The sequence below is a fragment of the Salarias fasciatus genome, chromosome 4 (genome assembly GCF_902148845.1).
Source record: "Salarias fasciatus chromosome 4, fSalaFa1.1, whole genome shotgun sequence".
NCBI classification, from domain to species: domain Eukaryota; kingdom Metazoa; phylum Chordata; class Actinopteri; order Blenniiformes; family Blenniidae; genus Salarias; species Salarias fasciatus.
In genome coordinates, this window is record NC_043748.1 from 2,179,310 (window position 1) to 2,192,270 (window position 12,961).

Genomic DNA, 12,961 nt, shown 5'->3' on the forward strand with positions numbered 1-12,961 from the left:
TCTTTTTTTTTTTATATAACCAAAATATATTGTGGTTTTAATGCTATTTTCATTTCCAGGTAAGGTCACTCGACGTTTCTTTCTTCTCTGCTCTGTTGGACTGTCACGAGTCTGAAAGCTGAGTCAGTACTGCCCTCTAGTGGCCGCTGCGGACGAGGCCGGTATCAGCTTGCATTCTGATCTATTAATAACCACTGCAGTCCCAAACTAGTGTTTATGCAACAATCTTGTGACAGGCTGCTCACAAAGCGAGGGCATTAGATGTTCAAGTCTCCACGTGGAAGCTTCAGTTCAGAAGGATTCCGGATTCCTGTAAATCACAGATCCAGTTGAGGGTGAGTAAAGTCATGCAGCTTCACTTTTTTTTTTTTTCCGTCAGACGTACAGGACAGTGCGGTCCAGCCAGCCGACGCGCTGACAGTCATGTGAGCCGACCTGTTGTTTAGCGGTGCGCACATATTCTCAGAATTACGGTAAAAGCAAAACCGAAAGGATTACATAATAAGCGTCAGGAGCCACGGTTCACAGCTCTACATATAATTAACGAGGACAGATCATGCTAAAGGATTTAACTGAACAACGACGTACATTAAGGAAAGCTTTAATAATGATGAGTCAATAAGTCAAAGAATGAGCTAAATGATAAAATATTATAGTTTATCTCAATAGCTCCCACAGCTAAATTATATTTTAACACTCCACATAATTTTTATTGGTATTTTTTATGAAAAAATACAGTATTTTAGCTCAATAGCGCCCAGGTTATTTGACCTATTGACTTCAAATCAGTTGTGGATCACATTACTGCAGTTTCTGGTTCGGACACACCTCTTTGTTTTAGCTTTTAATATTTTCAAAAATTTATATAAATATTTTTTTTTATGAAAAATACAGTATTTTAGCTCAATAACTCCCAGGTTATTTGACCTATTGACTCCAAATCAGTTGTGGATCACATTACTACAGTGTCTGGTTCAGACGCAGCTCGTTGTTAGAGCTGTTAATATTGTCAATAGTTTCTATTAATATTTTGATGGAAAATACGGTGTTTTAGCTCAATTAGTGCCAGATTGTTTGACTTATTGACTCATCATTATTAAAGCTTTCCTTGATGCATTTTGTTGTTCAGCTCTGTTTTTTTTTTTTTTTTTAGCAACAGTAATAATCTGTCTTCTGTTAATTATAAATAAGGTGAGTTGTGATCTCTGGCACTGGACGCTGATTATGCAAACCTTTCAGTTTCACTATAACTGTGATGATAAGAGTACGTGCAGACTGCTATAACCTCTGGATCTCTCCTCACATTATCAGACAGATGGTTTGAAATCATGTCGAAGGAGACGTTCGTCTTCACCTCCACGTCGCTGCGAGCTCTCAGACTGGAGCAGGAGCTCCAGGAGTGGGAGGATTCCCGTCGGGCCCTGGCTCACAGGAGAGCCATGACCAGGGCCCCGCTGCCTCGGGCCCCCAGGCCCCCGCCTCGGCAGCAGCGGCTCCAGGAGGTCCGCGCCCCTCCGCCCCAGCTCCGCTGCAGGGACACGGCCGTCCACAACACCTTCATGTGCGGGGACATGAGAGGAGTGTACGAGGTGCTGAGGGAGCCCGGCATGGTCAACGCCCTGATGGAGACGGTGCAGGAGGAGATGGTGTGGACCCCAGAGATGGGTAGGACCCCTTGTTGAGCCGCATTTTGTAAAAACTGTGCATTTTGTAGTAAATGCCCAAAATGTAATAACTTTGTCGTTTCATTTTGTAATAAATTATTCCATTTTGAGAAGGTGCTGTTTCCCCCAAAGAGGTGACATTCCATGTCCCTGGAGCTGGTCTCTGTGTGCGGGGATCGGGTCGTCAGCTGCCACCCAATCCACATTGCACCCGGCCCCCTATGGTTCCCTCGGCGGGTGGTGCTTCTGCCGGAGGGTGGGCCCACGTCGCCCCTTCGGGCTGAGCCTGGCCGGGCCTTTGCCCACTGGGCCTGTTGCGAGGCCGGACCCCAGGCTTGGCTCCAGGGAGGAACCCAGGCTGCGCCATACCGGGCAACGTCACGGTCCTTGATTTAACGTTTCTCTTTGGGGGTTTTAGACCTGCTCTTAGCCTGGCCCATTACCCAGGGCCTGTTTGCTATGGGAGACCCTACCAGGGGCATAAAGCCCCCAACAACACAGCTCCTGGGATCACGCGGGCACTCACACTCCCCCACCACCTTAAGGTTGCAGGTCAGGGTTCATAGTTTTGATAAAGGTAAAACGATACATTGAAAGGGAAACTGGGTTACAGAAGCATGCTTGGTTTATTAGGCTATATTGTAGAAGGTATGCACCTGAGATGCACTTTTTTCCCATAACAGGGCTCAAAGGCAGCGCTACGGCTATCTCAAGCTTCCTGTAACCTGCCAAGTCACTCTTGTCTAAGTTTATTGTTTGATGAACAATAAAAAGAGGTATTATTACATAATGCACCGTGCTATTACATTTTGCAGAAAATAAAATAGTTGCAAGTGCATTTTGTAATAATCTTCTAAAAATGTAAGAACTTATTACATAATGCGGCTTTATTACGAAAAGAAATGACAAAATTATTACATTTTGGGCATTTATTACAAAATGCACCGTTATTACAAAATGCGGATTAACACCCCTCGACATCTCACTCCTCCTCACACACATCCTCCTGACTCGCCCTCCCTCCCTCTCTCTCTGCCAGGCATGTGGACGCTGAGCTCCAGGGTGAAGCAGACCTCGGCCCTGCGCCTGGCGGCCGGCAGAGGCCACGCCGGCTGCGTGGAGGAGCTGCTGTTCCGTGGGGCCGAGGTCAACGCCGACCCCGGGGGCAGCACGGCCCTCCACGACGCCTGCGCCGGCGGCCACGCCGTCTGCGTCCAGCTGCTGCTGTCCCACGGGGCCGACCCCGACCTGCTGGCCGCGGACGGCAGCGCTCCTCTGCACCTCTGCACCTCGGCTTGGTCTCTCCAGTGAGTTCACAGGAAGCCACGAACTCAATGAACTTTTTTTTTTTTTTTCATTTCCACACTTTTCTTTGCCAAAAGGAATCTGAGAAATAACTTAATCTTTATTTAAAGTGCAAGATTGATCACATGCACAAGCTTTTTCCTTCCTAACAGCCATACTATATCATTTTAATGCAACAAGACAGAGTTTTTAAGGACTGTGAGAAAATTTCGGCAATTATCCAACCCAACAAAAAACTGCTGAAACAACTAGAAATGTACTAGATTGCTTGAAAGCAGATGATAAAGGAGGATGGGTGTAACGTTATTGATGTTTCTGTCCGTATCACAGCTATTTAAAAGCCAGAACCAACAAACACAAGAAGCCGTAAATCGCCTCCAGAGAACTCTTTAGTGAAATGTAACACACACGTCACCGGCTGGAACTCTAAATGTTTTCTCGTCATGCTGACCGTCCCTCTGCTTTGTTTCCTCAGCTGTGCTCAGCTGCTTTTAGACGAGGGTGCAGAGGTCAACTTGCGGACCGGCGAGTCCAGGCTGACGCCGCTGCACGTGGCGGCCCGCCGGGGCCTGGAGGAGCACGTGGAGCTCTTCCTCCGTCACGGGGCCGACGTTCTGGCCACGAACCGCGAGGGCGAGACCCCCCTGAACGCCGCCTGCTCCGGGGCGGAGCGGCCGTCCGAGGCCGGACGGTACCTGCGCGTGGTCCAGATGCTGCTGGGGGCCGGGGCCGACCCCCGGACGGCCGGCAGGAAGCGGCACACCCCGCTGCACAACGCCTGCTCCAACTGCTGCCACCGGATCGTGGAAATCCTCCTGCAGCACGGAGCCGAGGCCGAGGCTGAGAACTGCGCGGGATACACACCCATGGACTGTTTGCTGCAGGTAGGGGTGAAGATCCTCCAGGAGGAACACTGCGAGGGCGGCACGGTGATGCCTTTTCCCACCATTTGGTGGCTGTGGGAGGGCAGTGTGATTTCAGCTTTCATCCCACATCCAGACAGAGGCATGACTGCTTTTTCTGCTTGAAGGTAGTGGAGGATTACCCGGATCAGCAGCCTGAAGCGGTCGCCCGATCACTCCTGAACCACGGGGCCGCCAAAGTTTCACCGAAGGTTTGTGACGAGCAGTCTGGAAATTAAACCTAATAAGAAAGAGTCACTCAAAAAAGGTGGAAAAGAAACCATTGAAGCTCAGAAACGATGCATTTTCGAGATGTTTTCATGCAAATGGGGCCTGAAAGTGGTGATGTGGTCAACAGAAACACTGGGAACATCAAACGAGTTCACTGCTACATTATTTATTACTTTAAACTGTGCTTTTACAGATTCTCTCCTCCTATTACTGCACCGCTTAATCTGCTCCAACTACATTCTCTAAAGCTCGGCGGGCATTCCTGCTCCTGGACGCTTCAGTCCTGCATGATTTCAATGTTCCTCTGCTCCAACAAACCCGAGTTTCATGAATGGATCATCATGAAGCTCCAGGGAATGAGCAAACCCTTACTATCAGATGTGTTTAAGCAAAGGTGCATTGAAACTGTGCAGCTGTTTAATGTTAGTAAAAGTGCGGATTTAATTTTTAAGGCACAAATTAGATACTTTACAATTGTATAATGATTATGTACTAAGGCAAAAACATGACACCTGAACTCCTGTGATTGTTTCTTCTTGTTTGTTTTATTCGTCATGGAGCTATCGGGCTGTGTTCCCTGCAGATGCTGAAGCAGTGTGTCCTCTCTCCTGCCACGCTGGAGGTGATGCTGAACTCGTACACGTCCGTCCCTCCCTGCGATTGGCTGGACTCCCTGCCGGCTGACCAGTCCGAGGTGAGTCCCCTCGGCAGAGCTGAACACCGCCTCTCCTGCTTCCCCGAGTGACGGTGGCGTCCAACCCCCCCCCAACCCCTCCCCCCCTCCCCGCTGCAGGAGCACCGGGCCTTCTTCCACCTGGTGCGCCAGCGGAGCGGCCAGCCTCGCTCCCTGCAGCACCTGAGCCGCTGCGCCTTGCGTCGGCACCTGGGAGGCCGGTGCCAGGCGGCGCTCAGCAGACTGGACATTCCCTGCTCCATGAGGGACTACCTGCTGCTGTGCAACGACGGGACCCTGCACTGACGACGCACAGTCTCTGGCCGAGATTCATCCTTCTGTCTTGATAACGACTCTTCTTCTGTCAACTTGAAATACTTGAACCGTGTGATCCAGACAGTCGAAACGATGAATTAAACTTGTCGCTCTATTTGACCGGCTGGTGAGTTTCGAAGGAGTTTGAAAAAGTGTCTTCATATTTGTATGGTTGCCAGTTTTGTTATAAACTTTTAAAGCTGAAGGTGAGGGACGGACAGAAAGCCCTGCCAACAACAGCAGAAAACAAAACACTACTAGTGTGAAAACACAGCAAAATTACGCAAGAAATTAAAACAGGGGAACCAAACAACAGAATTCAAATGACAGAAGATGACACAGATTGAGGGAACTTAGGTTTCTAGCTGCTTTCAAAGGTTTTACTGATCGCTGATGACGACATAAATCACATTATCATTCTTCTAATTTTACATCTACACCGGTCAGAGGTCAGGGCAAACTCCTCCAGTTTTTGGACTCAGTAGTCTGCAGGCTAAAACACAAAACTCTGTCTGTGATTGAAGGACTTCATCTTCTTTTGGTCTCTAATTCCTGCTAAAAAAATGTACATTTCCATTCACTGGAAGTCTCCTCCAACACAGTAAAGTCTGCACTGACCCTGTTCTGAACCGCCACTCACACACTGTCATGTACACAACACGAGAGCCACACTATTCTTGTTTCACACCTTACTGCTACAACTATTAAGCTTAACATGCCAAATTTCACAGATGAAAGTTAGGCAAGACAAATTTATTTCTGTAACATCAGACACAAGGTAAGACATTAAAACAAAAACGATTAGAAACATTTATTTTCGGCCATTAAGATTATGAAAACCATTCAAACAAGGGGATAAAGAACAGCACTAAAAGGAGAATAAACAAAGTTGGAGCTTCATCAAGACACAGGAATTTAAATCAGCAAAGTCTATTGTTTAATGAATTTAGAAGAAATGAATGAGCTCCTTTATTTTGATGTTTGTGGGCCCTCGGTTGATTGTTAAATGTGACGATGCTGCTATCTAGTGGTGCCTCGCAGGACTCTCAGTCAAAACATACCGCAAGTGGAGATGAATGTACCTGTTTCTTATTTATTTACAAGCCAATCTGTCTTTTAAGGCTTTTTTTAAAGTCCCCAATTAGCCTATTGATTCCAGGTCTGATTCCCCGTTTCCCCAGATTTAATGTGTCAAAGTGTCCTTGAGCAAGACACTGAATCTCAAATCGCTCCCAGTGGCAATAGCAAGGCAGCTATGTGGTGACCAAGGGTGAAATTCCATTAACATAACACTGTAGTATTCATGATATTTTGCATTGGGCAACATCTTTATGAAAAACAGGGACAAAGCCATTGATAAGCCTTGTATGACACTTTCTGCTACTTCAGGAATATCTTGTCCTGCAAGATGAGCAGGATGGGTGTTGTTTGACATGAAGACCACTAACTTTGCATGACAGGAGTGAAACTTGTAGAGTTGGTTGTGTTTGTGAAAACACGATGCTTGTGACGGTTTTTCACTCTTCACAGCGGCTTGTGATGACAATAGCTAAAAGGGTTACAGCGTTGTGCGCTTTGACACACTCAAAGCTGCTGAGCATGTGAGAAAATGAACGACATTTTTGCTCAGTGACAGGAAAGGGTGATTGTGGTTACTGTTCGTGAACTCGGTCGGACAAGCAGTCGTGATTTCCCTAAATGTTCTGTGGCACTGCTGTTTAGCTTTCTTTTATTAATGTAATTCTATGGAGCAGCTTGGAGCTTTTCCTAAATGAGTTTAGTGAAAACATTTACTTCTGAATTTCTGTGCCTCAGCAAAACTGGCATGTCAGAATGAAGTGTAGTGGGACGCTGTACACTGGCTGAGTGCCGTCTGGATCGCACAGCTGACGGAGGCTGTTGGGAGGCTGGATGATGCTTTGAGGCTGAACAGCATGGAGACACTACAGGACGGTGTCGGGACACTGCCAGACAGTGTGTGGTGTCGGGATGATTGGCACGAAAGCCATCTCTGCAATGTCCCACTCTAAAAATGAAAATAAAATGCAAATGACCACTGACTATCGTATGTGCTTTTCAAGTTGTTTCAAGTTGGTTTGGACAACAAACATGCTCCAGTGCAATATGTGTGCAAACAAATGTTATTTTGTTCATAAAGCTCCATCTGTAAAAATAAACTTTTCTCATCTGCCACCCTTGTCTAGAGTGGACTTTCTTCTGCTGTGTAGTCCACGAACTATGATTTTTCTTGTTTACTTATGCATTCCGCTGGCACGCAAACCAAAAGCGGATGCCACCTCCTTCACCTTGTCTTCATCTCAATGTGAAATCTCCCTCCTTCTCAGCTCCCAACATCTGTTTTTCTACCTCCTCCTCCTCTGTCATCATTTCATTCTCTGTTCTCTCCTCCATTGTCTCACCCTCTCACTCTATCATGGCAGCATTGTGAGAAGCATGGCTGTGGTGAGGGGGGCGTGGCCTTTGGGTTTGCTCAGTTTCTTCTCAGGAACATGAAACGTCCAGATTAAAACAAACTTTGTTCTGCTGCTGACTGACATCAGGAAGTGAATGTTGTTGTTCTTTCTTCTGGAGCATGAAGACGCCTTAAGGCTCATCATCTGTCTAATATCACTTGTTGAAGCACTAATGCTCTGGAACACTTGTAACCAATCAAGAGAACTACTTCAGTACTGAGGAGCAGTGGGACTGTCTAGGATCGTGGACAGGTGACTTCAGTGCCTGGCTGTTTGGCAGGATGGCCGGTGGTCATGATTCACAGGTATACAGTCCATGTCTACAGGTATTAGGTCAATGTGCATAGCAGAGCTGTATTCTCTCACATGCAGACCAGACACTCTTTCACTGTTTCATAGTAGTTAGTTTTAGTGTCAGTGGGCAAGCATTCATGGCTAACCTCTTGGTCAACAAGAGCAGAACTGCTTTGTGTGTCAAATAAGATGTAGACAAGTTTCTCATTGTATGGGTTTGCAGATAACAACCACACCGGAAGAATTCTGGATGTAGTTGTAGCTTGTCCTTCTCAGGCGACACTGAGACACTGCAACTGCAACTTGTGATGTGTTGTTCTGTACTACACTTTCTGTACTCACATGCCTTTCTCCATTACCGTGTCTAATATCACTCTCATCGTGAATGCATTTTGGGAGCTTTCCCATGTTGATGTTACAGGTGAGACAGCGTTGGCAGTCTTGTGGCCCTCTTTCAGACAGCCATAACAAAGTTTATTGTCCTTAATATATGCTTTCACAACTTCCAGTGTCCTGTTCATGAGGTTTGAGTACTTGTAGAGCTGATGAGAGTTCTGACACAGAACTCTGTGCACTTGTCACCTTGTATACAACACATTTCTAAAGGATTCCTTTTGTCAACACATTTCTAAAGAAGGCGCCTTCTCGACATGCACAGACCCAGGTCCAAAAATATATTTCTTCAGACAGTACAGTTGGTGTGAAGCAGAAATGCTCTTTTCAGTGACATAAAGGATGCTTTCCACTCAACAAAGTAGACTGGCTCACCTCTAAATACTGCTGGCTCTGGCAAAGGGAGTCTGTTTATAATTATGCCAACTTGAACAGCTTGCGCTAGTGGTTGGGGCAACACAACTGGGTGGAATGGGTGTTGTGCAGGAGGCTGGATTACAGGATTGGGGCTCACCTGCTCCCAATCCCACTGAGCAATAGACGGCTAGTAGACGTCTAGTATTTTTTTAGACCTGATTTCAACCGTCTAGATTCCGTCTGTTTTTAGACGGAATTTAGACGTTGCAGTTTAATCAATTATTCTATAATTATTTATTTAAAAAAACAACTGTAAGGTGCATAGCTAATCTCCAAATACTGAACTAATATAATTATGAAAGCCGTTGAGCGATATACAGTATAGTATAAATATAGCCGAGATTTAGACGTCTAAATCTCTACCGCATTTCAACGTCTAGATATAGACCGAATCTAGACAACTGAATTTAATCCATTGTTTAAAAGTTGTTTATTTAAAACAATAACTTTATGTTGCAGAACTGATCTTCAAATACTGAACTGATATAGTTCTGATAGCCATCGAGCGATATACAGTATAGTATAAATATAGCCGAGATTTAGACGTCTAAATCTCTACCGCATTTCAACGTCTAGATATAGACCGAATCTAGACAACTGAATTTAATCCATCATTCAGTAGTTGTGTATTTAAAACAATAACTACACGTTGCAAAACTGATCTCTAAATATTGGATTGAAATCACTTTAATAGCCATAATCGTTATGAGGTATAGTTTAGATGTAGACGTCTAATATCCTGCATTTCAGTGTCGATAATTACACCATTTTACATCTTCGGAATACAAATCAAACAAAATCTGATGGCAGAGCCAGCTCTTTGCAGTGCACAGCTTTCACAGTAGAGTGATCGGTGTTTTCGCGTTATTCTGTCAAAACGTATGAAACCTCCCCAAAACCTTCGGTAAATCTGAAAGCCCAGATCCTGCTGAGCACTCGACAACGAAGTTTGTGGCTGAAATTCCCTTAGATTATTAGATGTCGTTTGTGTTTTCTCAGCCTCTGTAATGCTGACTGCCCACATGTTGCTTTCGTTGTTGACAAAAACCTCTTTGGTGTACTACGGTCATGTGACGCACCGTGCAACCACTTCTGGGAAAACGCTATTCTGCTCAAAGAGAAGTAGTCCGTGATAAAACTTAACTACTTTACAGTCTTGTGGAGATTGTACGACCATAACCTGAAAACGCCTTCAACTTGTGCCTGTGGACTGCGCTACTTCCAACTGTGAAATCCTTGTGCTCATGTGCTCCACTGTACTGAAACAACGGCGGAAAAGTTGGTAGAAGAAGTGCTGTTTCAGGCATACAGAGGTGGGTGTCGAAGCAACTACTACAGAATTTTTTTTATTTTTGCAATGTTTGGTCCTTTTACCATCATTCATTAATTTAGCATTTGCTTATTTTAATTAAGGGCCTGCTCTCTCTGTAGGAATTGATGTTAAAAGCTTCTGCTTCGGCTATTTTCAAAACATTTTACTGTTTAACTTCGAAGACGAGATATATTCAGATGCCAATACTTGACCATAATACACATAATTCACCATAATTCATAATACAATAGGCAGCCACATTTGCAGTTTTTCTTCATTTGTTCTATTGCTTTGTTTGCAGAAGCAATTCGGAAGAATTTTAAGGAGGCTACAGACGACCAAATCCGCTTGGCCATGGGATTCTATTTCAAACAGGCCCCAGCTCGGACTGGTGGAGGGGGTTACAGGAGACCAGGACACCAGTGGTGTAGTTTTATTTTAAAGGTTTGGTTTGCAGCAATTAAACAAACAAACAAAAATATATATATAAAAAAAATGTTGTTGTTGTTATTGTTATGGTTTTAATTTTGTATTTACAAGTTGTTGTATTTTTTCACCACAATGTTTATGTGACCCACCTCCAGAAGGGTTAATAAATAAAATCCATTAATTTGCAGTCATTATTTAATTATTTCCTTATGTTTATAAGTGTTTTGTATTTTACTTTGAAAAACCTGAAGTTTATTTTGAAGACCGGAAGTAGTAGGCCGCGCTAGTGAAGCAGTTTAACCTCACTAATGCACAGATGGAGCACGCCACTTCACTTCCGCGTGAGAGAGAAAAACGGGAAAAAAGGTATGGAAACTGTACAATTTCGCAGTCAAACTGAGAAATGAAGTAGTTGTTGATACCATGCTCCGAAAACTCCGTTTCAGAGAGAGGAAAAACCGTCGTTGAAGCACTTTCCGGCCGCGTTTCTCCTGAAAAATCCATTGGTAAGCTTGCCGCTGAGTGTTGCAATGTGTGTGTCTGTGGAGATGTGAGGTGACTGTGCTGTTTCAATTAAGGGTGTTTTGTACATCTTAAGTTGTTTTTGTTTCATGTTTTGCACTTAAACACATTTATATTAATGGATTGATGGTGAAATTTGACTGGAATGAGCACATTATGAGAGTTTCACTGTGTGAAATGCCTCATCTTTTGCACATGTGATGCGAAGTTAAAATGTTTTCAGAATGAGTACAAGAAGTCATTTTAAGTTCATTTAAGTTGCTTAGAAGCAGCAAAGCTGTAATTTAAGTTAGTTCGGTTATGAGAACTGATGTATTTCAGTGAAAATCTCTTCTCTGATGTTAAAAACTAGAAAATGAGAGAAACACATGAGGAAGCACATGTTATGCCTTCATGTAGAAGAATTCCTTGGTTGAATGAAATCTTTAAAACATTATTCCTTTGAATTGATTAAAATGCATTTTGACATGATAAACTCTTGTTAAGATTAATTATGGTTTTCAGCATGTAACCCATAGTATTTTGATTACTGTTTCATAAAGATTATCAGTGTTGTACAACCACCTTGAATTGAACATTTAGGTGATCATTTGAAGAGGTTCTGTGCATTGAATTGGATTGTAAACCTGTTTTCTAAATACAGGTCAGGTTCTATTGTGATGCTTGGAAAGAGTGAAGCTTCAGCTTTCATGTCTGACGAAGCTGATGAGCGATCCAGCTGATGGCGAGCTCCCAGTCCACCTTCGCTGCTTCAAACAGAACCTTTAATTCCGCCACACCACTTAACGGATTAAGTGGTAGGATTTGTGTCAGTCCAACTGACCGGCACCAACGAAAGCCTTCCTTGGATATCCTTGAATCTTGACTTTTGACTTTGACTTTTGGATCCAAACCACCGAGGAACACTCCCATTTGGACATTTATTTATTTTATTTTATTTCTTAGTATATGGGCCCAAGGTTGTAATGTTATTGTGTTTAGTATTAAGATCTTTGTGGAACTAAAGAGTTTCAAATCATTCTGCCTCTGTGTCCAGTGGTTATTGTTTCACTCGGCTCCTACGAACCTAGTATGTGACGTGTACATACCCTGAAGTTGGTTACATTTAAAAAAAAAAAAAAAATGTTTCTTATATTTTATGTCGGTAGTTTGTATTAGTTTGTGCTTCTCTTTTCAAGTGGTGTAAAGAAATTAAAAATATTTTTTGGACATTCATATTTTTGAATTTTATTTAAAAGGTATTGGTTTAGATTACAGTACTAATGGTTAAAAAAGGAGCTCAGATTAAAAAAAATGTTAAAATACAGGTTTCTGGTGAATAATAAAAAAATTGCAGTGGCTGCATTTTTATTAGAACATCTTAATACGTTCAATAGACGTCTATAAGACGAGTAGTTTTTGTAAGGGGTTTAGATCTGGTACAAAAGTAAATGTCTAGCAAACGTCTAAATTTATACGTCTATAAATAGACGTTCATTAGCGGTTATTTAAACGTCTAAGATCAGAAGAGGCGTATGAATTTGGTATATAAATGAACGTCTAATAAACGTCTAAGTTTAGACGTCTACAAATAGACGTATATTAGTGGTTATTTAAACGTCTAAGATGAGACGAGGCGTACAGACGTAGACGGCTAAAAGACGGCTAATGCTTAGACGTCTAAAAGACGTCTAGCTTAGACCGCTAAAAAACTTTCATTTTTAGACCACTGGTAGACCAATTTTAGACTAGACGTCGAAGAACAATTAGACGTCATTTAGACGTCATTTAGACCGAAAAATGCTCAGTGGGAATTAACCCACTGGACATCACTTATCTGGGTTATTTCTCCGTTAAACGCTTCCAAGCTGCCTCCGCATCCTTCTCAGCTTGCAAGACGTTCCAGTTCCAATCTCTGGATTTCCACTTCTTTCTTGTGCTGCTCCTCCAGAGCTTTCACCTTCTGTCTTTGCTTCTCGAATTCAGCCTCTTTTGCAGCCACTGCATCAGCCTGTTTGGATGCGATGTCAGTAAAACCATAAATTAAGTGT

General features: G+C 43.5%; 1 protein-coding gene and 1 long non-coding RNA gene across 4 annotated transcripts; both read left to right on the forward strand.

Moving 5' to 3' along the window:
* The first annotated feature begins 142 nt into the window (after positions 1-142).
* Positions 143-7,133, forward strand: asb16 (ankyrin repeat and SOCS box containing 16). 3 transcript variants are annotated; one of them, XM_030088565.1, is made up of 7 exons: positions 143-335; positions 1,312-1,665; positions 2,704-2,971; positions 3,445-3,853; positions 4,000-4,083; positions 4,686-4,796; positions 4,896-5,081. In XM_030088565.1, the coding sequence occupies exons 2-7, from the start codon at positions 1,329-1,331 to the stop codon at positions 5,079-5,081; spliced, it is 1,395 nt and encodes a 464-aa protein (XP_029944425.1). In that variant the 5' UTR covers positions 143-335; positions 1,312-1,328. The 3 variants fall into 3 exon arrangements, with proteins under 3 accessions (XP_029944425.1, XP_029944426.1, XP_029944427.1); XM_030088566.1 differs by lacking the exon at positions 143-335 and adding an exon at positions 407-448; XM_030088567.1 differs by lacking the exon at positions 143-335 and having other exon boundaries at positions 1,329-1,665; positions 4,896-7,133.
* Positions 7,134-10,686: 3,553 nt separating this feature from the next.
* On the forward strand, positions 10,687-12,794 carry LOC115386364 (uncharacterized). The gene is made up of 3 exons (XR_003931295.1): positions 10,687-10,775; positions 10,856-10,915; positions 11,575-12,794. It is a non-coding gene; the product is annotated as an uncharacterized LOC115386364 (long non-coding RNA).
* The last annotated feature ends 167 nt before the right edge of the window (positions 12,795-12,961 follow it).

What these genes read in the sequence shown, in the direction of transcription:
- asb16 (XM_030088565.1), top strand. Translation starts at nt 1,329, where the DNA reads ATGTCGAAGGAGACGTTCGTCTTCACCTCCACGTCGCTGCGAGCTCTC. An exon ending in CCATGGACTGTTTGCTGCAG is followed by an intron (nt 3,854 to 3,999) that starts GTAGGGGTGAAG and finishes TTCTGCTTGAAG; the next exon opens with GTAGTGGAGGATTACCCGGA. An exon ending in CCGCCAAAGTTTCACCGAAG is followed by an intron (nt 4,084 to 4,685) that starts GTTTGTGACGAG and finishes TGTTCCCTGCAG; the next exon opens with ATGCTGAAGCAGTGTGTCCT.